Here is a 24,353-nt window from a genome sequence, read left to right as displayed (position 1 = left end):
CTCATACGAAATGTCCCTTCCCCGCTTTCAGCCCGCGCCGTGGGGACGCGCGCGGAGCGAGGGTCCAGCCGTGGGAACCCCGGGCTGATGTTAATTGCCGGCGAATTTCTTAATAGGAAAGGAAACGATTTTACGTGATAGCTGAAAAAAATAAGGGAGGCAGCCTCTCTAAAAGGACGTGTCGCTAAAAATTATTTGCGATAGAAAATTGGTTGGAAAGTTACACTGGAGACTACAAAATTGTCACTTAATTTTGATGGAAATAAACGTAAATGTTCAGGGAGGGTTTCATCAACTGAGCAAATGTCAGGGGGATTTTTATGAAAACAAATAGTAAATTTTGCGAACGCTGCTGATATTTTTCATTTCAAAGTACGACTAGAGAGACAACATTTTTTTCTGGAATAATTCGAGAACAACTTCACTTTTTTATCTTCGGTTTTCAAATAAACCGCATTTCTCATAAAACCTAGGGCGTTTTCTTAGCATGCATAAGCGCACCGGATTTCTTAGACAAGATAACATTTTAAAAGCCAGGAATGTGTAAATGCAAAAGCTTGACCAAAGACACCCCTGGGGAGTCCTAGGACTGTCCCTTCCTAGAAGCCTGGTACGCTCTTGAGAAATAACCTTTATTGAATCTTACCTCTCCTCAGCCGAAAACTTTAGCGAGATGAGTTTCTACAGAAAACCAAGAAGCAGCAATGGGTCTTTGCTTGCTGCAGCTGCGAACTTTTATAGAGACTAAATCAATAGATTCGGAAAAGCCCAAACTTCAGCTGCAGGGAAAAAAAAAATCATTACCAAAAAAAAAATAAAATAGCCAGCTTCCAAAACGAGGGACCGGGAAGAGAGGAGTCCTTTCAAGCAAGAGAGCAAAAGGCATGGGGGCAAATATTGCCTCGTCCCTGGAACGGTCTTTTTCTTTCGCCCTTCCTCCGCGGGACTCCCGCGAGCGGCGTTACTCCGCGCTGCGCGAGCAGCCGGCGCAGGGGCGGCGGTTTTATCCGCCCGCGGCCCGCGCCCGAGAGCGGCCGCCGGCGCCGGCCCGTGTCGCCGCTTCGCCGCACGGGCACCCCGCGACCCGCCGGCACCGCGAGCGCGGGGAGGGCAGCGGCAGCGGCCGCGGTGCTCGGCGCTGCCGGTGCCCGCGGCGGGCGCAGCCCTCACCTGCGCGGGCGGCCGCACCGCGCGGCGTGTGCTGCCCCCCAGGGGCCGCCGCGGGGGCTGCACCGCCGCCGAGCCCGCACCGCACCGGCACCGGCACCGGCACCGGCACCGCGCCGCAGCCGGCCGCTCGCCCGGGGTCTGCGGGCTGGGGGTGCCCGGCTTGTGCAGGCGTATGGCACGAGGGAAGAGAGGAAAGAGAGCGAAAGAGGCAGGAAGGAAGGAGGAGAGGGGGGAAAAAAGAGAAAAATGAAGAGAGCAAACAATCAGGCAAGAAAGTGAGAGAAAGAACGGGAATAAAGAGATCAAGCAAGGAAGATAGAGGAAAAAAAGAAAGAGAGAAAGGGAAATAAAGATAGCGAGAAAGAAAGAGAAAGAGAGACAGAGACAGGAAAAAAAGAAAGGAAAGAAAGAGAGAAAGAAAAAGACAAAGAAAGGGAGAAAGAAAGAGAGAAAGAGACAAACAAAGGGAGAAAGGGAGAGATAAAGGGAGAAAGAAAAAGAAAGAAAGAAGAAAGAAAGAAGAAAAACAGAGAAGGAAAGCAATAAAGAGAGAGTGAGAGAAGAGAAAGAAAAAGAGAGACAGAGAAAGAAAAAGAAAGCAAGAGAGAGTGAAAGAAAAAGAAAATGAAAGAGAAAAAGAAAGAGACAGACATGAAAGAAAGAAGGAAAGAAGAAAAGAAGGGAAGAAGGAAAGAAAGAAAGGGAAAGGAAGAAAAAAAAAGAAAAGTGAGCTTGCTCTGGCTTGGCAATGCCAACAGTGGCATCAGTCCGGCTGAGACCTGCAGATGCCCTTGGCTGGGCACTTCTGCACCGCTGCTCTGCATCCGGATCAGCAACCGACCCACGCGCGGGCTCCGGCCAGGCAAGCAGCGGCAGGGGACCAGCACAGCCCCACACCTCTTCCCCACGGCAGGTGACGCCGCCGGCCTCGAACAGGTCAGTCCGTGCCAACCCCACCTGCCCCAACCTGCTGCCTGCGCTGGCTTATGCAGTATGCACACAAATTTGGTTGTGCACAGTTTATTCACATGTGGAAACTCACCTCACATTGGTCAGAAAGACTAATTTCTAGTACCCCAGTAAATACTCTAGAAAAATGAATATATCATAAAAAGCCATTGCCTTTGGAATGTATAGCCTATTTTTAATTTTTAATATAGAAAAACGATCACAGTCATATAGCTACTTTAGCACTGATCTGCCGGGAGCATTTTATCTGTTTTCTGTGGTTGCCCTCATGTGTTCAGCCTGCACTTCAGGGAAATGATTCGCCTGGCACAAGGAGCCTCTTTGCACTGTCCACCTTGCAGCCTGGGGTTTGTAACCCTGCTCTGCATTAATCAGGAGCTGCCCTTTTTTCTAGGTCTTTTCACAAAATGTGAGTGCTTCAGGCAAGAGCTGCATTTTATCTTCTGTGTTAAATACTGGTTCCTTTTTAACCTCTTTCACTACAGTATTTTATTCATTTTTTTAAATGAGTATTAGAAGTGATTCAGACACCTTGAATGGAATAACTGGATTTACTAGGGATGTTGGTGGCCTTGTCCACTTCCTGCTAAAACGAGAGGCTTTCCACTGACATCTGTACGAGCTGCATTAGGCTGCTAGCGCTAATGCTAAAGGCTGCAGTGTGTCTGAATAGAAGAGATCCTGGAAAAGTAATTTGGAGCAAACAGGACTTCAGAGCCATGGAACCAAAGCAGCCAAGTAAACTGGTAGAAAAGACGTCACTGATTAGCAAACTCCTCGTTTAAGAGGCTGTGGCAAAGTATCCTCATTTCTACAAAGCCATCTCAGGCCCTCTTTTTTGGAAGCCAAGCCCATGTAACTGTCTTGCATGGAGGCTGGAGAGAGGCGTAGGTGGTCCGATCAGATGTGAGCCCCCCGTGGCTGTTAATGCATTAACTGTCACAGCACTGTTGCTACCTTATTCATTTAATAATGATTAATAATTTGCTTCTTTAAATGAGAGGAGAAAGAGCATCCGGCGGAGCATCCCCAAGTCCCACAAGCTGCAGTGCGGTGATTTGGGGGGGACCCAAAGCCTCTCGGCTGGAGAGGGTCCGACCACGGACACAAGGGTCTCCCAAAGCAGGGCCGGGGGGGGCTTCCCAGGATGGGTCCGCGCGCGCCGACCACAGAGTCCGGGAAGGAGCTTGGTGTCTCGCGAGCCTCCGCTTCCTCAGCTGGGAGCGCAAAGAGCAGCTCCGAATTAAAGAGCGGCTGCACATGGCTCACCAAAGGCCCAATCCCGACCTCCCCACGGAGATATCAAAGTCGCTGGGAGTTTTCCGTGAGTAGGAAGTAGAGGAATGAGCTTCAAACGCTTAGGCCCTACTCCGCATGGGTGGTCTATTATGCCTGGACGGATTCCCACTGGCTCCAGCAGCACTCGGAGGCAGGGAAAAGGCTCTTCCTAAATGCACCCCTTTGCAGGACCGGGGCTCTGAGCACTTTCTTTGAACGCTTACTAGGGATTTTGGCGGAAAGGTGAAGCCCAGGCGCCTTGCAGCTGTTGCAAAGCATTTAGCCCCGTGCATTGGTATTAATCCGAGTCTGAAAAACAGAGGGGGAAAGACTCCCGCGCCCGGCGGAGTCCTGGCCTTCGATCCGTGCCGTGAAAACCAGTTCAGCAATCAACAGCAGTGGAGAAAATACGTTTGCGTCTGCCCAGCTGTACATCTGCAACTAGTCAGAGAAGAGCATCCGAATTTGTTCCGCCTCTCGGCTGGCAGAGCAACAGTCGTCTCCGACCGTGGATGTGTATCAGTAGCACCCGAGCCAGGCAGATTAGGAACCAAATCCATCAGCCGGTTCCCCCTTCCCCAGCACGCTTCAAAACAACCCTTCCGCTTCGTTGTTCCCATGACCCTGCTATTCCCCTCCACGCGGGAATGTCCGGATTCTCAGCGCTCTCCGTCTTCTCGGAGTGATTGTTGAACACATTAATTCCATAAATAATAAATCATGCGGATTAATCACTCGCTGGGCTATTAAATGCAAGTGAGAAGTGCTGGGAGTTCTGGAATCCCCTGCAAAGGCTGGATGTTCACGACCGGCCAATTTTTAGTGGAAAAATAATTGATTTGGGAGTTTATTTTACAAAAAGTGGGTTTTGTTTTTTTCTCCACCCAGATGTGACACGCGATGCAAAGTGAGACCACGGTATTTCTGGGGTTTGGGGTTTTTGGGGGGTTTTTTTGTTTGTTTTTTTTAAGCAGAAGTTCGCAGTGATTCCCGCTTCGAAATCAGCGGTACAGCGCGTCCCTTTGCGTGTTCGGTTTGAAGAAGGAGGGCGACGCTGCCCAAGGTTTTGGGGCAGGCGGGCCCTAATCTCGCCCTTACCAAGGCCGGGCAAAAAGACACCGCGCGGTGCCTCGCTGCAAAGATTGCCGGGCTACAGCTCAGGAGCTGCCCACCAAGGGAGACATTGGAGAAAGGAAAAGGGAGCCAAGAAAAGCACATTGGGAAAGTCACGGGAGGATACTTTATTTAAATGGAGCGTTCCGCTAAGAGTCGTAATTCCGATCGGGGCAGGATTCAACACCCCCCCCCCCGCCAAGCCACACACAGACGCTTTGACTTTGGCGCTTTTTGCCCCCTGCACGCCACCGTAGCCGCGCGCTGAGAAGGGGCGGGGCTGAGCGAGGAGGCTCCTCCCCCCCGGCCCCCCACGCCGCGTGCCGCGCCGGCATGGAGGGGGCCGTGCGGCTGCGCGCGGGTGAGCGGCGGGGGCGCGCGGCGGGGGCGCGACCGTTGGGGGCGTGGCCGTTGGGGGCGCGACCGTTGGGGGCGCGACCGTTGGGCTGAGGCGGGGGGGGGGGAGAGGGGCGGGGCCGCCCGGCGGCCTGTGGCGGCGGCGGTGGCGGCGCTCCCCCCTCCGGCGCCCTGAGCTCTCGTCCGCCCGCCCGCAGGTGCCTCCAAGTGGGACGTCCGGGAGCAGGTGTGGGACTACCTGGAGGCCAGCGGCCTGGCCGCCTTCCCACGGCCCGTGCACCGCCGCATCCCCAACTTCGAGGTACGGCGACCTGCGGCCGCGTCCGGCCTGTCACCGCCCGCGGTGGCGCCGCGGCCCGGGCGCCGCTCTGCGGGCTGCGCGGTGAGGGAGGGGCGGCGGGGGGTGGCAGACACCTGGCAAACACCCCCCCCCTCCCCACGGCAGCAGCGGGGAGACCCCTTCCCAGCGAGGGAGGCCCCGCAGGTACCTGCACCAGGCGCGACGCGGCGGGCACACGCTGCGTTTCCGTCAGTAGATAGCAAAACACCTTGTGAAGAAAGTAAATATATTTAGGGATGGGGAAACCGAGGCGTTTGGAATTAAATCTGCCCATCCAAGGCCTTCAGCAGGTCCGTGGGGAGGGAGAATGAGGTCCCCCGTGTTCCAGCACCTGGCCTAGGAGCTATAATGTGCAGCTCAGTTGTGACTGGTGGCAAAGTTATTGCTGGGCAGCGCTGAGGGAGCACATCCTCCTGCTCCAGCTGCCTTATGCTCTTAGCTGATGAGTGGGAGGAAGAAATAGGAAGGCTTCCAAATACTCAGTTACTCGGGCCAGGGCTTTACTGTCTGCCTGTTTTGATCCAGGCTCAAGGTGTGCAGCCCTGTATCTGCCATATGTTGAAGAAACGATGACCTTAATAGCGCTGTGGGGATGCGTGTTGTGTGTTTTAGCCTGTGAGCAGCTTTGGGAGATTGGCTCTGCTTTTGCCCAAGGGACTGGCAGAAGTGCTGCCTTACTATCTTGGGGAGAGCAGTGGCCTTGAGGCAGAAGAAGTGCTGACATGGAGGGAGCCTGAGACGTTATCTTCCCCCCTGAAGCAAAAGGATATCAGAGTTGAAAGTGCTAAGTGGGGGGAATATGTGCTCTTCTAAGGTTTTTCATCTTACTTGGTTAAGAAGTGAATCTTCTGAGATCTGTTTTGTCTCTAGAAAGAGAGAGCCTTGTCCAGAAAGTGGCTCATCTGAAAGTGTCTCTGGCTGTGACTTGTGTTTAGAGGAATCTATCTGTATTCATTGATCAAAAAGAGAAACTGGCCTCCAGCTTTGAGTTAGGTACAGGTGAGGCAGAAGTTAGGCAGTGTGAATGTACTTGGCCCCCCTTTTTCTGAGGCCTGCAAGATATTAGTCAAGCCCAGCAGCAGTTAGTGGTAGGTGAGAGTTTACCATAGAAAATATCACAGAATGAGCAATATGTCCCTCACACTTAACATCTGAAGAAATCAGCCTCTCTACTTGATGTGAGAGTCAAAATTTCCCGTCTCTGGTTTAAACTCCTTGCTGATGTGCTGATATCTTATGAAAACAGGGTGCCTCCCATGCTGCAACAAGGCTTCTGGGTTTACAGGAATTCAAAGCTGCCAATACAGTAAAAATAAACCCTGATGCTCCCCAGAAGAATGCTCGCTTTCTAACCCTGGAAGTAAGTGAATGTATTCTCTTGTATCTCTTAATTCCTTTCTTCACGCAGGGGTCTCACCAGGCTTGTTGCTCTATTAAAGAGCTCGATGTGTTCAGCAGAGCAACTGAGATTAAAGTGGATCCTGACAAACCTCTAGAAGGTGTTCGGCTAGCCGCACTGCAGGTAATGAGCACCTTTGCACCCGAGGAGGAGTAGAGCAATAGTGCAGATCACAGCATCTTTTGCTCAACACCTGGCATCTCTCCTATGGGAGTTTTACTAGTGCTAAGCCTCGTGTGGCTGCTTATGTAAGGATGTCTTTGCCTTTTTGGCAAGTGGCAAAGGTGCGTTTAGGGTTTTTGTGAATGAATATGTTTATGTGGAGCAACAGCTGGTTCACCGTGTTCTTGTTCCCAGAAATATATATGGTAGCCTTGCTTCATACTGTCTTACATTTAGCACTGAATGAATGTGTGACAGACTTAGAATAATGAACGTTCACTAGCTTGTTATTATGAGTAACTTGTTTGTGTATCATACTCTTTGGACTAATAGGTATGTCTTGTCATCTGTTTCCTTTAAAAAAAAAAAAAAAAAACTAAAGTTTTACTGTACTGAGAGGATTCATCTACAAGCACTATACAAACAGCATTAACTACTCTATAGCAAATAAAGTAGTTGACCACATGGAGGCCTATGGGACAATACACTTTTTTTCCAGGTATATTTAGTGTAAGATGAGTCCACTCTTTGTAATGTAATAACTTATTTTGTTACACAGGCAAGGAAGACACTGTTGGTTCCAACACCACGTTTGAGAACTGGGCTGTTTAATAAGATTGTTCCACCTTCAGGTGCAACTAAGGAGATTCTACGGATATGTGCTACATCTCAAGTAGGAATAAAAAATGGGGGAGGTCTGAATTAATATGTGAAAGAGTGTTGAATTAGGGTAGTCTAAGTAGAAGTTGAAATATGAAATATTGTTCTACTAGTATGTTATTCCCATTTTGTGTACACATCCACCATGAATAATTTTTTTTGTTATTACTTAAATTGTCACACAATTTATTTTTTTTCACCATTATTTTATTTACTAGTACGATGGTATCTATATTTAGTGAATGTTTTGGGGAACATTATGAGCAACTTTCATAGATGACCTAAATCTTTAAGCTTCTAGTAAATACTACTTCTATTTTCTTCTGCAGTTTTGAGCTGGTGAATTCTAGAAGGAAAAATATTTTAGCGTGTATAGTTTTTGCCTAATCTGATGGATAAAATAGTAGATGTACTATATAGGAAAGATCAGTTCTTTTAGAATCCTAAGTCTAAAGAAACATGAATTCTGTCATTTGCTTCAATTAAGGTGCAACAATGCTGCTTATGCACCTAACAGTTTTCTTTTGAAATGTGGTATGTTGCTGCCCTCTGGTGTTAAAATGTCATACTGTACCGCTAAACTCATTTGGCAAAGAATTCTGCATTATTTTATGTGCATCTTGTATTTGATGTAAGAATATAACTTGTACAAAATGAATAGGCCAGCTATATAGGTTTTATTCTTTACTTTATCTCCAGGTAAAAGCAGTAAAGTTCCTACAGTAATCCTGTATTCAGCTGCGGATTGTAAATGGATGGTAGTTGTTAGTGAGTTTCTTTGTTAGAAGTTCCATTAAGGTCATTAACTAATTAAGCTTTTCAGGGTGGAAGAGCACTTTTGAAAGAGACCTTTCTTTTGACCTGCTTCAGGCCTCATATCTCCTCTGTGATCTCGCCACCATGTGTCTGTTCCCCCCCAGGCAGGCATACTAATGAATAAATGCTATTAGCAGTTTGTATTTACAGAGCATTGTGCAAACAATTCTTACCGCGTTGCTGTGAAGTGGGTAGTGAGTATTGTTACTGATAAAGTGAGTCAGCCACAATTATTAATCTCTTTGTTTTTGTGCTCTAAACTGAAAATATTTGGCTTTTTATTGTGAAGATTAGTTTAGGACAAGGTTGAGTTGGTGTGAGGATGATTTACGTCACCTGTACACCTGTATTAAGAGTCATAAAATAAATCTCAAGATATTTTTTTTAAAAGTTCTAAAACCTTGAAGTTTGGAAGCTGAAGTGAAACAGTTTAATTTCTGTACTTTTGTACAGAATTTGTGTAGAAAGTATTCTTTAAAGAGGAATCTGAAAGTAAGAAAGGGAGGGGAAGGAAGGTGGGGTTGGGTAAGGTTTTTCTTTCCACTTGTCAGGCACATGGTGTTTTTCTATTCATTAGTGTCTTAGGCAGTTTTGGCAAAGATAGCTTAGCTTGACAGTGGCACGTCCTGAATGATGGTCACTCCTCAAATTGTTGGGCAACATGTAGGCAGCGTTGGAAGATGTGTTTAATGATACACGTGTGGAGAAACTGATAGTGCAGTGGATACAACATGAAACAGCAATTCAGGTTGTGTTCCTGGTTGTGCTTCAGCAAAGCATTTTGTGTACTTGTGTAACTTCAGACAAGCAGCTTAACATCTTTATGCTGTAGTTGTCTGTGTCTAAACTGAGCTTCGTGATTTGTATGTCAGAATTAATTTAAGAATTTGCAGCACTCTCGAGTTCCTCAGGGAGAGGAATCTACCTATTATGACTATCACCCAACTGGTAGCAGTATTGGGGTAAAAAGTTTCGCTTGCTGTCATTTTCAAAAATAGATGCCCAATCTAGGGTTTCAAAATCTGAGCTTACAGCCTTAAATAAATAACTTTGCTCACAAAAATGCCCACCTCCCATAGCACGCTCTGAAGTGTGCCAAAATTTTCATAACTAGTAGAAAATGTATTCTGGGATTCCCTAGAGGATAACTTTTCAGAAATGTATAATTTGACTATACATGGAAGAAACACCTTGAAACTTGGGGAGCTACTTGGATTTATCAGAATATTCTTGATTTCTGCCTCACTGGTTGGAAGATTCAGCACTCTGCAATCCTAAAATTATGTTTTTATTGCAGGGTGTAAAAGAATACAGTGTGCCTATAGGTCTTGATGGGAAAGCACGAGTGGACTTGGTGGTAGTAGGATCGGTGGCTGTCTCTGAAAAAGGTACGATAATGTCTCGTAAGCTTTTCGGAAGGAGGGTGCTAAGTTGTGATTCATAAATTCGAGTAGGTTACATGTTCCTTTTGGCAGGCCTGAATATCTCTTTGGAACTGGATTGTTGTCTTGAGTTCAGTCTCTTCTGTGTGACAAGTTACTGATCTCAATCCAGCCAGGAAGAATCAGTGCCTGCTTCACAGCAATGCCACCAAGACGTGGTGGGCAGACAGCAGCGTGGTTTAGAGCCTGCAGGCCAGTGTTCTGGCCTTCAGTATAACTTTTCAGGCAAACACGGTGTGAGTAAGGAGGGCTCCTTGTTCAGAGGATCTCCTCTGTTAGAGAAGGGAAGTGTGAAAGGATGGGTGTTGCAGCTGCTGATTCAGTACCTATTTGGGGAAAAAGTTTGCATTTTCTAGTATTTTGTAGACCAGCTGGTGGTAGAATATTTTTTTTATCAACTTTACCCATTGCCTAGAAATAAAATCCTTTTTGTCTGTGACCCAGACTCCCTTTTGCCCACACAAAATTAATGTATGTTTGACATGAGTAGATGGTCCTAATTGAGGCTGGTAAATAGGCTTCCATTTTAACCAAATTGGATCAGATTTTGTTTTCCTCACAAATTTGTCCTGAGTTGCAGACTCCTGGGATCCTTCAGGTGTTCACTGAAACTGATGTTCTCTTTTAATCTCAGTGCTAATTCTAAGGAAAGCTGCATTCAGTGAAGAGAAGCTGATCTGAAATTCTCCCAAGTTACAACTCCGTGCTTGGTTTGTCTGTTGCAGACTGTTTAATTTAGTCGTGTGCTTTTGACGGGAACCATCCTTTCCACTCTGCTGTTCTGTGTTTACTATCACTGTTCACTTTTGTTTCAGGCTGGAGAATTGGAAAAGGGGAAGGTTATGCAGACATGGAGTATGCAATGATGGTGTCAATGGGTGCAGTCCAGAAGGATACACCTGTAGTTACTATTGTGCATGACTGCCAGGTAAGTTAAAATATTCACTCTCAAGTGTTTTAAAGAGTCAGTTGTGTGCTACTCAGCGGTCCATCTGGAGAAGAAACTTGGTTGGTTTTGGCATAGCATCTTTACTTTGTTTCCACTATCAATGAGAGATTTTGATACATTGCAAGGCATCAGGAAGGATGCACAATTTTAGTGAATTTGTTTTTAACTGCTTACCATATTTCTTGTGCCTTGTAGGTTGTTGACATAGCAGAAGAGCTTCTTGATGATCATGATTTAACAGTGGATTATATACTCACTCCAACAAGAACTATCAAGACTAACTGCAAACGATTGAAACCACAGGGAATAATATGGCATAAGGCAAGTTACTCTGCTAAAAGTGACTTATTGGTACCAAAGTTCTGTTGATAAGTCCCCAGTTTTTCTTCAATAATTCCCTAGGGAAAATTGCAAATAAAATTATTTTTCTACTATTAGAAACACTTGACAAAGGAACAAATATGTTTAGCAGGTGAAACTGAGAAGCAATATTTTATATTCAGCTGTTTGTAACTGGTAATAGTGAAGAGGAAAAGTATGGGTTTTTTGAAGCTGAGGTTGCTGTATCAAATGGATTATAGGGTGAGAGTAACAGAAAAATCATCCATGGATTTTTAAGACAGATGTAGTTTCTTGTAGTCATTTGCGGTATAAAAGTCTATGGAAGCTGAGCAGCTGCCTCACCTTATGTGTCTTGTTCCTGAATGCTGATTAGAATTATTTCTTTTCATTTTTTGGAGACAGTGCCGTAGAGACAACTTTATGGTATTAGACAGTGTGGAATGGAGGAATATGTGCTGCTCCATTTCTGTAAGAAAAGCATGACCTGGTGGCTGGTACCTTGCTGCATACAGAGTGAATATGTGGGATTGACTTTCAAATGATGCATTATTTGTAACTGGAGCTCTTTTTCAGGTGGAGGCATAGTGACTTGGTACTTTTACTAATCATTTCATTTTAATCATTTAATCACTGTTTTATGGGGTTTTTTTTTTTTTTTCAAAGCTTGTCAGAAATCTAAGCAGTTTAACAAATGGCTGCACAAAGGCGTTTAGTAAATGCTTTTACTGGAAATTCATGCTGGGAAAACTTTTTCTTTGTCATTAGATTTTCATTCCTAAAAATCATCCAGTTAAGGAGCAGATGAAATCCAGCATGAATGGGTAACAGTATGAACACTAAAATGAGGAACAGTTTACCGTTGTCTTGCAGAAACCACTAGGGAAATATTAGTGCATACTTCTAGGGAAATCAGGAGTTGGTTGGCAAGTGCTTAACAAACAGTAAAAAGAGTTAAATTTGTTAAGGTAACGTATCTACAACAAACAATTCTAGCCAGTACTATTTTTATTCCGATGGTGGGAGAGTATGTTACCCTGACTGTGGTTGAGGATTTGAGGTTAAAAATATAAAAATAAAATCTGTCTGTACTAGTGAATTTTTTCCATTGAATTATTCCTGAATTTTTTTTTTTAGAATACTATTGAAAGTAATTGTGTTGAATGTTTACCCCTTTTGCCCCATGCATCTTGCCAACATACTTTTGATCACACTCTGTCTTTCTTAGTGTCAGAATTCAGTCTCAGTGAGTGGCCTTGCTAACACTTTTTTTTCCCCTTCTGCTTCCTTTTACTAGTTACATTTTTCAAAGGTCTGAGGAACACACAGTCTCTTGCAGGGTCCTTTAATCTTTGTGTAGCTTGTGCCACTCTTGAAAAGTCAGTCAGTCCCCAAGCAGTGTATTACATTCACTGTTATCTTTGCATTTCCTTGCTTCTCAGAGAAAAATTCAAGATCAATGTTATGATGCTTCATAAGCTTGTGAAGTATTTGTCACAACTCCTTTGTGCTTGTATTTAAAGCTTGAGGAGATGTTTAGTTTAGTCATATCTAAAGCTTGAGACACACTGATTTTTAAGTTTGCATGTCATAATGAAGCTTTTTTTCTATAGTGATCTCTACATTTGTGGGCATTGTCTGAAAAATACAACTCTCACTGAATTTCCTACAGCTCTCAGCAAGACCAGAGCATGTTACATGATTGAGCCTTTATTTAAATGTTTGAATGTTGATTTAACATCTGAAAATTAGAGGATCCAGCTTTTGGCTGTTCTCCAGGGCTCGAGCGATTAGGTAGGAACATTGGAGAACTATTGCTCAAAGCAGGGATAATCATTACATTTCCATTGTTTTGGAACAAGAACCAAGTACCTTGTATATATGAAGAAGAAAGAACTTGCATTATTCTTTCACAGGGAACTGAGCAACTTGTATATGTTTTGTTTGTGGTTGTGGAAGTAATTGTGATCAACCGCTGCACAGAGTGTCTTGAAGGTGGGAGGTCTAGTTAACAGTCAAGGTGTTAAAAATGCAGGATTTGATTCTTGCGATTTAAGTGTTTGTCTATAGGCTTTTCATGCCTGTTTCTACATCCTTTTTTCCTTTCGAATCCTGACTTTGCTATTGCATTCTTGTTCCTCTGAGCAAAATTAAATGAACCGAGAGGCAGAGAGTAAATAAATATCCCACTTCTGAATAGGGTGTTTTGTCAACAGAAAGTAGCTTAACTGTATTGTTAAGATGTGTGATGTGTAAAATACATTGCAGAGAAGTTCATCCATGAGGAACATGACTGGATCAAGTAAGACAATGGTTTAAGGGCTTAAATTAAAGAAGTTTGCAAACATGGGATTACTGCTAAGCGTTGTTCTAAGGGATGTGCTTTCTATGAAACTGTTAGGAGAAATAGCCATCTGTACATGCGTTCTGTTTTCAGCTCACAAGAGGTCAAAAATACTTATGCAGCAAACAAAACGTACATCTTCAGGATAAATTTCTGTGCTCAAAGAAGCACTGTATTTTCTTGGAGTATTTTTGTTCCTTATGTAGGAAGGAAGCAGTGAATCGGATAAGGAGATAAGTGTAAATAGATGTTACTCTGACAGTAACTGACTTACAGCTCATGGGGTAACTAGTATGATTTGCCCTCAGTTGCTTCCTTTCAGGTCCCTCTGTGCAGAATTTCCATTTGAGTTATTTCTTGCTGTCAAGGTAGTATGTTTTTTTCCAAACAGGAAGATGTGAATTGCATGCTGTGATTTTTATCACAGAAAAGCTGCTTCCAAGAAAAGCTGACTTCCGAGTAATATGGCTATTTTATCAGAAATACAATATTACTGATGTCAAAGAAGCATTATTAAAGTCAGTGCTAGATGCTCTAGAAACATTTCTAAATATGAAGGTAATACTGGAATGCGTGAGGGGAGAAGTTTTCTGCATGTCGGTTCAGAGTTTCAAAAATCAGTAAGTGCTCTTGGAGGACAGTAATAGCTAAGAACTGAGCACACTGGAAAACTTGGCTAATTTATCTGGATGCCAACGGAGAATTATTTGGCTTCGTCTCTCCTGAAAATCTAACCCATTGTTTCTGGGAACTCTAAATTCATGAAGCGACTTACTTTCTCATTTAGTATTTTGTATGGGTAGCTGTGATCTTTATCTGTGACACTGTCTATTATGTTTGTCACAATTATGAAGTTATTTTCTGCTGTGCTTATTTTAAATTGAAACTATACAGACCAATTAAAATATTTGGGGTCATGAAGAGGGAAATGAGAGTAGCTAGTGGAAAAATAACTAGCATCTAGCATCTTTTCTTTTTTTTGACTCATTCTTTTGCTGAGAATTTAATAGAAGCAGGAGAAGATTTTTTTTCCCAAAATGAAACAAACCAAGAGGGAATCCCTGGGTGTAATGCTGAAAGAGTTTAGTACCTGATGGCAGAGACAATATCTGACAACCAGCAGCTTTTGATCCAGGTTTGTGCTAGAATATTTGAAAAATAAAATAATGTTTCAGGGCTCAGAAAATTCACACACCCAAGCTGGCAAAACCTCTAGTAAGGACGCAGCTTGGCTGTGAGAAGAAAATTACTGTCAGTTTAGCCGAGGCTTTCCTTGGAGGGATGGCATGAGCAGAGAGTGCTTCCGTGCATGGTTAAACATCTCAACACCTTTGCAAATCTGACCCTTGCTGCAGAGCCCATGAAGGCAGTTTTTGCTGATGGATTCCAAATGTGGGTTGCATAAGTTGCTTTCTCCTGAGGGACACCAGCAGACTTCATGGGCTGCCAACTCCCAGAAATATGCCCTTGGATTGCCTGCACATATTTGGACATTTTGTGCAAATGAATGATAAAATGTGTGACTGCACTGGCCCGTCCTAGCTATCTTGGCTTTGTCTGTGCCACCACTTTAAACCCCTGTGAACTCGGTGCTCATTGAAACAAGCCGCTGATTAAGGAGACAGCACAAGAAGTGGGCTCTGTTCTGGAGGCCTTTTAAGGAGCATAGGGTCAGACGTCTTCCAGGGTGGGCAAGGATGGATCATTCAAACTCTTTCAGCTTACTAGCCTCAGGACTTGAAAGGGCTGCTGGATCTACTCTGCTAGAGATTGTTAGGTTTCATTCTCAACCCTCTGCAGGGCAGCAGTGTCTGTGTCCATCCTGAACCACATTTCCCTATGTTCATTTGGGCACGCAGATCAATAGCTTTGTGAAGCAGAATTTAATAGCAGATCTAGCATGCTCTCCATTCTATAGCTGTCCTTCCCGCATCTGCCGTGCATCAAAACTGCGCCGCCTTTGCTGCCAGGGAAATCAAAGTGGTGTTTGCCTTGGCCTGCACTGTATCAGGGGTCAGCATTACTCATTCTGTCAGAGGACAAACACATCTTTCATTTTCCCCAGAAAAATATTGAAAGTGGCTATGTTCACTGTTCTGGAATAACAGAGGTTGAAGAGAGCTCTTGATGTTCCAGCAGAGATGCTGCAGAGGTCCATCTGCCTCTACATGGTTTTGGGACCACATCAGGTGTCATAAGAGTGGATGCTCAGGGTTAAGTGCTGGGAGATTTGTATTGGCAGTCAGCAACCCAGACTTTGTTTTCTTCAGGTTTCTGTCAGAAAGGGGCCACATTTCCCTTCTCAGCTCCTTTCCCATAGCTTGGTAATTGTGTGCCAGAAGAATTCATCTACCCTGCTGTCCTCTTTCCCCAAGGCTCTCCCAGCTATGGCAGGGAGTAGGCAGGATTGTTAAATGATTAATTGCCTTTGGTGGAGTTATTTTTAACCTGAATCACTTCAGTTACTGAGTTTATAGCGCAGATCCGCAAGTACTTTTGTGCTGGCCAGCCCCAGAGGGCTGAAATATGGAACTAGACTGGTAACTGATGGTTGAGAGATAATAGGAAACTTCTTCAGCTGGCTTCACTGCCAAAGCCAATCATCTAACTACGTCACGGCACTCGATACAAAGTTTAGAAACATCAATAAATGGTTTGGCCCTAACTTTATAAGGGTGGGGCAAGCAAGGGGAGAAGCCTCAGCCACTGGGGTTGCCCAGGTCTGCCTAATGGGATCACCAAGACTTGCGGTAGAACCCAAGTCCCCTGGATCCTGGCTTAGCTTTAATCACTAGGCAAGGCTAGGGAGGAGTGACCAGCAGGCACAAGACCAAGAAACGTGCAGCTTGTTTGAAAGAGAGGAGGAATATCTTTGGACTCTCTCCACATGGAAATAAATCATTGCAATCCTCTACAGCTCACAAGACAAAAGAAACTTTTTGCATGATTGTAATTAGCAACACATTGTACTACCACAGAAGAGTTCTTTTGTTTGGTATTTTGCAACTGAGCAGAGCAAACTTTTTTCCCTCCTGTGCCACCCACTGCCCCCTTTGTCCTTTTGTCTCCCACCCCCCGCACCCCAAAAAAGGTGGTGAGTTGGTTTGTTGGATCGGTACTCTGAAATCCCAAACTGTTTCTGCCTTTTCTTGACATAAAAGTTAGGGGAAAAAGATAAAACATAGACGGGGTTGAAAGCTTTGACCCAGCTGAAAGATTATCCTAGACCCCGGTGAAAATAGCCCTTAAGGCAAATCATCTGTCTCTTTTTCTGTCAGAAAGATGCCTGTTGACAGTGTCAGAACTTGTCTCATACAGTAGTTTTTTTGTTTGTTTGTTTTTAGAGAATAATTTCTATTACAAACAAATCTGAGTGCCAGATCGATTGCCTGCCTTTCTCTGATACTGTATTTACTAGTATCTCTGCACAGGGATGAATTTAAGGTAATGATAAGTTCACCTTGTGGTCTTGTTTAATGATCACAACTTCAGCTTTGATAGAAAACTAGTTCGCAGGCCTGATGGATACACGTATACTATTGTAACTGCATCTTCCTGAGTTTGCAGGGAGCCTGGAACAGTAGCTCCAAGAGCTCTGTTTATTTTAATGCCAGAAACTGCTGGTCGCTTCAGCGAGAGGAAAGGCCATGTTGAAGCCTGGCCATTTGAAATCTCTGTTAGAGAGCATGCTGGCCCCTGGCCTGCCTACCTCACCTCCTCAGTTTGTCCTTGAAGGACTGGAGTTTGACTGGCGTCCCAGCGCTCATCTCATTGATTCCTATAATCTACAAAGTGATGAGGGCTTGCCCTCGGTAGCGTTGATCTTTCTAAATAAACACCCAGTCTGTATGTCAGGATTTAGGTTTAATTTCAGGATGAAAGGAACTGTACATACACTTGGTAATAGGTTAAGGTTGTGTTTTGGACACAGGAGTGATTAGTTGCATGAGAATAGAAAAATGTTTTTCCTGTTTGGTTTAATTAGCATAGAGCTTACATTTCACATAGAAATTTGACAGAGGACAACAAATGTTCCTAATTGTTGGCCAGTAAAAACAAAGTAAGATGGCCTCAGCCATTGGTTTGATGTTGTATCGCCCAGGGAAGGGGAGTTTGCTGTCAAATGCAGCAGTCCGAATTCTTGGCTGAGAAAAACAAATCAGTCCAAGAGTCCATAGAGCAATAACTCTTCAAAATCTGAAAATGGCATGTACCTTTCAGAACGCTGAGGCTCCCAGAGTCCCAGAGGAAGTCCTTGCCTCTCTGTACTGGCTGCCAGATCAGGCCAGTTTTGTATAGAAATTCTTCTCAATCATAAAGTTTGCTTGTTTAAAGGGTCTGATCCCAAACACGTTGACTCTGGATCTGCAGTGTGGCAGAATAGTGGCAGACCCTGCCCATGCTGGTTAGCTCTATTTGTTGTTTGATCTTACATTAACAAGATGGAGCTAGGCTGGACTTGATGTAAATGTATATTTTTATTTACTTTCAGCCTGAAATAAAGCTGGCTTGTTTGTTCCTCAGGAGAGGAGTCCTGGGAACCTTTAAGAAACTTCTCTTGACTGGCTTTCCTTTTACCTCAGTCTAACTTTCCCTGCACCCTCTTTTCCATTTTACTCCAGTCACTTTCAGAAATGGGCTCCTTTCCCTGAAGATCATTACATTTTAGACACTATGTGGTGCAGCTGGATCCAAACTCACCCTGACTGTAACTGTAAAATGAGGAATTCAGGGGGTCTGAGAAGAGAGAGATCTGAGCTGAGAGATCTGCAAGCATATTCTAGCCAGGATATGCTTGTGCAGTCCAGTACAGCCTGCTGAGAGTTGTGGCTTGTCAGTTTGGGTGCAGCACCCTGTTAGAGTGGCTTGCTCACACTGTGTGGGCTACTAGCTTGGTCTCTGCTAGCATGGGCATCTCTTCCCTGTGTTCTGTTTTCCTCCCTAAATTTAAGAATTGGGTCTTGTGCTGATGGATGTTCTGCTTGTCCAGCAGCCAAGTATGAATTATTCCTCCTTCCAACTGCAGTCTGCAAGCCAAGAGTTAGACCACATTTAGCTAGGGAACCGTCGAGTTTCCTGCCAGTCACTGAGTGCAGCCTGGGGCATCTCATGCCTGAGATTGATAGGGTTCAGCTGTTGAGAGGAAGAGCCCTTCCAGAAAAGCTGCTTAGGAACCGGGGCTGGTGCAGGGGTAGGGGGTTCACAGTTTTGAAGTATAGTGTCAGGGCACTCTTGCGCTCTGTGATCCTACACAGCAGACTGATGTGGGCTCTGACGAGCAGCTGCGGGTGGTGTATGAGGTCAAATGGCAAGAAGGGAGGCTGTGGTGATGTGCCACAACCAGAGAACTTGCCTCCAGCTGGGCCCACACTCATAGGAGCCCTGCTAGAAGGCACGCTCCCCAGCTGCAGACTAGCACCATGGTCCCTCCCCATTGTATGACCCAGCCTACGGGATATCCTGTTTTGAGGGAAAAGAAAGCAAGGAGGTCTGCAGAAAGAAAGTGCCTTGATGGTTTGGTGAATTGTATGCATGTAAGGTTTTGCCAGAGCAGGAGCTCAGACCCTCAGTCAAAGCAAATATTGATGGGTAACAATGAGAATGCAAATCTGAACGCATCCCTATAAATAAATGTCAAAATCCAACGGCTCCAAGTTTGGTTTTGATTTTCCTGCTGCATCTACATTGTGCAGTTTGCATAAAAAGTAGCTAATGTTTATTTATTGTCCTACAGTGTATGTTTAGGGAGCAACAGAGTAAGGCCAGCAATTAGTAACACTTTGAATGCTCTGGCACACCAAATGGCAACAATATAATAAGGTTCCCCTATTTTTATGGTACAAAGTGGTCCTGATGGTCTTTTCCCCTTTCTGGAAGGAGAGAAAACTCAATTTTTTTTTTTTTTTAGGTCAGCTATGAGATGCTGGGAAAAATCCCCATCCTAAAGAGTCTTCGATACAGAGAGAAGCAGGCAGGCAAAGACGTTACCCTGAAGGATGAACATCCAGACTTGGCAAAAGCCGACAAACCAACAGCGTTAAATGAGAAGGCAATGGCTGAAAATACGAGACCGCAGGCTGCAACGGGCTCGGCTCAAATAGGACAACAATATGTTGAAAGTGATTCTTTAAGTCCCAGATTAGAGGGATCTGGCATGCTTACTACTGTGTATGTGGGGAATATACCTCCTAGTACAAGAGTGAGTGAGCTGAAATATGCTTTAAGGGAATTCCATGCAACTCCTTTACGACTGAATTGGCAAGGAGCACAGCACAGGGCTTTTCTCGATTACAAGGATAAAGCAACCGCGGAGAGTGCTGTATCCTCTTTGAAAGGCTTGAGCCTCGGGGGCAATACTTTGCGAGTTGAGCTGGCCAAGAATCAGAGAAACAGAGGGCAAGCAGAAATCAATAGTCAGAAATGAATATGAATAGAGGGAAAAAAACAGGCGTATTTTCATTTTTTCGTGGGAAGCCAACCTAAGTTTTCAAGGATATTAGTACATCCTCTGATTTCTGCAGGCTGAACAACGAAACGCAAAACCAACCTCTCAAACAAATGAGGCATAGCTATCACAGCTGACTTGCCTGCCTAATTCCTGCAGTTGTATACTCAAAGTGTATTCACAAAGATGGATGACACAGGGGGCACGTCTCTAAACAGATATCCACAAAGTACCCCCACTTTGTGCTTTTGTTTTCCATTGGCATTGGGTTGCTTTGCTGTTCTGTGTGTTCCTTTATTAAGCCTGGATCAAAAACGTGCCATTTGGCAGCTGTGTGCAGCCACATGTAGTGGCACCTGCAGAGTATACATGCAAATTTGTACCTGTGAGTTTAAAAGTCAGCAGCTGAAAATGTTTCAAGGATTACAGTTTTGTTTGCTAAGAAGTGGGTTTTGCCTTTTAGAAGTTTTCAACTTTTTTTTTTAACATAAAAGTAAGAAGGGAGATTCCCATTTTTGTGCTCTTGAAGAAGCATTTTGAAACATTGTTTGTACATGGCTCAGCCATAGAGTCCTGATAATAGCTATTAACATCAGGTATAGAAGAGTGTAGCCCCTTCTCAGAATTCTTACCTTAATTCAACCCCCTCTAAACCTTGTACATCTTATTTCAGTCTGGGAGATGAAAGCAAATACCAATTTTATTTCCTACCTTTCCCCAAAACACTTTAGGTGCCTCTTTCATGGATACATAGAATTATAAGCTAGATACTTTTCCTGATCGTTGTCTTTTATAATTTGGTGCAACTCCATTGCCTAGGTGAAAGTTGTAGCAGAGGTGAAAAGCAGACAGACCATGGTCAAAACTAGTCAGGTACTGAGTTATTTGAAAAGTTGCTGCAGAGTGTAGCAAAGCTTATTCTTGTTGTGCCTTTATGACCAACAATGTGGTCTTTCTGCACCCACAACATCAGAGAGTGGTGAGCGTTAGAGAGCGCAGCACTGGAAAGTTTTCTTTATGGGGAAGTGCTAGCTTGGACAGTAAGACTTGCACACACATGATTATTCACTTACAGAATAAAGCAGAATAATGATTTATTTGGTACGGATTTTATTATATTTTTTTCTTCAGTTCCCTATTCCTGAAAAACAAGTTGAATTTTGGCTGAACCATCCTTTCTAAACAGAAGCACTTTTGCCATTGATGCTGGGCACAAAGTCAAAATAAGCATCTAAATGGTTTTTTTAAAGTATGAGTTGGAAACATTTTTTTTTTTTTAGTCAGAGGGTACTGTTAAGTATATTTTAAGCACGTTATTATGCCTCAAGGGTCAGACATTTCATACAGTATTAAATAAAATGTTCTCAGCGTTATCATGTGCTCTGGGCACAGCAGCTAAAGGAAAGCATTGCTTCAACTTCTTGTAAGGTCAACAAAGGAGAGCCTTCTCAAGAAGTACTGCTGTGTTCTCAAATGCTCTCTTTTCTTCCAGCTCAAAATTATTTTCAGTACCACTTAGTCTGAATTCAAACATAAGCACTGCAGAGTCCTCTGTCTTGTTTCAGCAGTTGTGCACGTCAAGGGTAAGAATTGGGTTATGTTACCACTTGAATGGACTTGTTACATCATAAGCTTAAAAAGCGGGGAAAGGAAAAGCAAAAAAATCATCAGACACCATCCCTTCTCCCTCCAAATGACTACAAATAAAGTAACATGATCATCTCATATTCTCTTTGACTCTTATAATACTGCTTGCTTTGGTGAAGATGCCCAAGGGTGACCTTAGCAGTTAAAAAGTAGTTATTCTGCCAATGAAAACTTTCATCATCTCAAACTTCCCCTGTTGTATTACAGATTGAACCAGCCTACTCTGGTCAAATTAGCAGGAATTCCTTACACTGCCTTATTTCCTTTCTCACTGCCTGAAGTTTCAATACAGATAAGAATAACCACTGTTGACCACGGGGAGAAGAATGGTTTTGTGTTTTTAACTGAGGCAGAACTAATCAAAAGAAATTTATAAGTGAGACATGCTTTGCATTTATATGTTAATGCATGTTTGAAAGTACTCTAGCAATTTTTTTCATGTTAATCCTGGTACTGTAGCAAGTCTGTTTTTTGATTGCCAGAAACCACAACACACAGTTTAAGATCAGCTGACCTCCAAAAGCAGTGAAACAGAGGAATTAATTCTGGTCTTCTCTATCTTCTGCTAATATAAGGTTATCATGCACCATGAGTGTTATGTCTCTTTACTTTGCTCTCAATGTCATATGCAGTAGGTGGCCAGTTCTGTTTGGACAAACATGTCTAGATCTAGCTTCTCTTTGATGCTTTTTCCCTTTGCAGTTTTGGTTCCATGTTCAACCCATAACATGAGTGATGCTAGATCTGTGTCCAAGTAGATTGATCTCTGCATTTCTCTTCCAGCCTGTCACTTTTTTTCATCTCATGTGTTGCAAGGCCAGATTTCATGGTAATAAGTAATATCTTGTTACTTTCCCAATAGGTAATTAACAGTCCAAATCAAGCTGCTGGGAAGATACTAACTAGATAAAGGTATGTAAGTATGGTTAGGTGCTTCAGAAAAAAAGAAAATAATTACCACAAGCTTAAGTTAACAGACTGTTCATTAGCATTTTGCATGGACTGGAAAGATGATGTTGATGCTATGATATTGTCTTTCCAACTTAAGCCAGTCATTTTTGATTCAGGTTATTAATAAATGTAACATCCTTTGGGCCTTGCCATCTTGAAGTCATTAAAGTGTGTTCTTAATTCAAGACAGCAGCTGCTCCAGGTCAGTTTGGCAGTCTGTTGCAAACCCATCTGTGTCAGCAGCTTCAGCTAATCAGTAGCAACTGAGGTGCAGGTACAAGTTTATTTCTGTCATCTCTGCTTCAAGAGCAGCAATCTTCAGAAAAGGAATTAGTACAGGCAGCTGTTGAAGATAAAGCCTGAAGCTGCAGAAAGTTCTCCAGGGTTCAGAGCCTTTGCATAAAGTTAGTGAAGAGAAGTTGTGAAGTTACATGAAGACAAAACAGTAGTGCTCAGAAATCAGGTTAGGCTGCCCTACAGTCCTTACTTTGACCTACTCATTTATGTCAGTCTGCTTTAGTTTCATTAGGTTTTTCTCTTAGCAAATATGACTCAAGAACATACCATCTCCCTTTTAAAGATGACAAACCATAAAGAATATCATGCCACATATGGATTGCTATAGGACTCGCACAGTGAAAACAAGAATGATTTTGTAGGAACCTAAATATTTTCATCTTGCATCAAAGCTGGTCTATAAGCTTACCTGTGAGGAAGATGGTATATCTCATGCTTTCTGAAATACATCATGTATTAATACATTTAGTAGGATTTTGACCCTGCACACTTGAAAGTCAATGAGATTTTTGTCTTGGACAGCAAGGGAAGCTGTGGAAGGATGAGGCCCTTAGTGCTTTTTGTGAAGTTGCTCATCTTTTGCTGAAAGACATTTCAATGCAAGATGCTAAATTGTTATTTAATTAAATAATGCAAGACTGCCTGAGGCACACTACTACTTGCCTTTCTGGCTTTGTTAGCTGTGTGATGTGGATTTTTTCTTGCAGCCTGACCAAGTTCCTACTTGGAGGGAGACAACAGATTTTGAAGAAAAAAGTGAATGGGGCAGTCTGCATCTCTTAGATCTATTGTTTCAGGCTCTCTGTACGCTCAGGAAGACATCAGTTATATACGAGTCGCTTTATGACTTTTCTCTGAGTCTACACAACTGAAATGTAATACTTAGTGAATCCTTAGACTCTGATCTCATGATGAAACTCTAGGAACTGAAGCCTGTTTGTGTTTTACTCTGGCCCTGACTAAGACTACACAAGATATTTTACCAACGACCAAACTAGAAAGTCCACGCCCTGAAGAATTTAGAGTCTAAATTAACAGGCTTTGGAGATGAGAACCTTTACTGTACTGATAATTCTTCATTTTGTGCCAGTTGTATTTGTCATTCTGCAGCTAGAGCCTAGGCTGAACTTGGCTAGAGACGCATGGATACAGTTTGTGCCTCATCTCAGGCAGATACTCGCCCATACTTCACCAGTTTATTGTTGTGACTAAAGCACTAGCCTAGGATTTCAGAGGCCTCAGTGCTTCAAGACAGCTCTCTAATTGGCATTCTGTGACCGCTTATGCCCAGAGCAATGGGGAGAAAACCTCTTTAAGCACTTAGTCCCCAGTCTCTTCCTGTAAGGACAGTGGGACATCCTTGCTTCTCGAGACTCTCATGATAAAAACATCCAAGATGACGAAGAAGGGCCTGGACACTGCAGAGAAGTTTAAAATGCCTGTGATATGGTGATCTGCATTTAATAGGAAATGCAGTGATCCCTAGCAGACTTGATTTTAGTTCACTTGCAGCAACAGAAGAGCCTGTGTTTCACTGCTGTGTGATGAGAAGAAAAGTTCAGCAGTACAATGGGAAATACTTTCTGAGCCAACTTTGTTTAGAAGTAATTAAAAATGAGGTCTTTCTATTCTCTCTGCAGCCTGATGTCCTAGCTTGTCATGTGGTTTGATGCAT

At 43.7% G+C, this 24,353-nt stretch overlaps 1 protein-coding gene across 3 annotated transcripts; it reads left to right on the top strand.

Annotated features, from left to right (window-relative positions):
- Positions 1 to 4,844: 4,844 nt before the first annotated feature.
- MTHFSD (methenyltetrahydrofolate synthetase domain containing) lies at positions 4,845 to 22,533 on the top strand. Of its 3 annotated transcripts, none has more exons than XM_067302400.1 (8): positions 4,845 to 4,891; positions 5,085 to 5,188; positions 6,636 to 6,749; positions 7,348 to 7,461; positions 9,562 to 9,652; positions 10,522 to 10,634; positions 10,851 to 10,976; positions 19,247 to 22,533. In XM_067302400.1, exons 1-8 carry the CDS (start codon positions 4,864 to 4,866, stop codon positions 19,760 to 19,762), a joined length of 1,206 nt encoding a protein of 401 aa, XP_067158501.1. In that variant the 5' UTR covers positions 4,845 to 4,863; the 3' UTR covers positions 19,763 to 22,533. The 3 variants fall into 3 exon arrangements, with proteins under 3 accessions (XP_067158501.1, XP_067158503.1, XP_067158502.1); XM_067302402.1 differs by lacking the exon at positions 6,636 to 6,749 and adding an exon at positions 6,513 to 6,587; XM_067302401.1 differs by lacking the exon at positions 6,636 to 6,749 and adding an exon at positions 6,474 to 6,587.
- Positions 22,534 to 24,353: the final 1,820 nt, after the last annotated feature.

This window comes from Apteryx mantelli, chromosome 10 (assembly GCF_036417845.1).
Source record: "Apteryx mantelli isolate bAptMan1 chromosome 10, bAptMan1.hap1, whole genome shotgun sequence".
Classification (NCBI taxonomy): domain Eukaryota; kingdom Metazoa; phylum Chordata; class Aves; order Apterygiformes; family Apterygidae; genus Apteryx; species Apteryx mantelli.
This window is presented reverse-complemented; position numbering and strand designations above follow the sequence as displayed.

What these genes read in the sequence shown, in the direction of transcription:
- MTHFSD (XM_067302400.1), top strand. Translation starts at nt 4,864, where the DNA reads ATGGAGGGGGCCGTGCGGCTGCGCGCGG. An exon ending in GGCCGTGCGGCTGCGCGCGG is followed by an intron (nt 4,892 to 5,084) that starts GTGAGCGGCGGG and finishes GCCCGCCCGCAG; the next exon opens with GTGCCTCCAAGTGGGACGTC. An exon ending in CTATTGTGCATGACTGCCAG is followed by an intron (nt 10,635 to 10,850) that starts GTAAGTTAAAAT and finishes TGTGCCTTGTAG; the next exon opens with GTTGTTGACATAGCAGAAGA.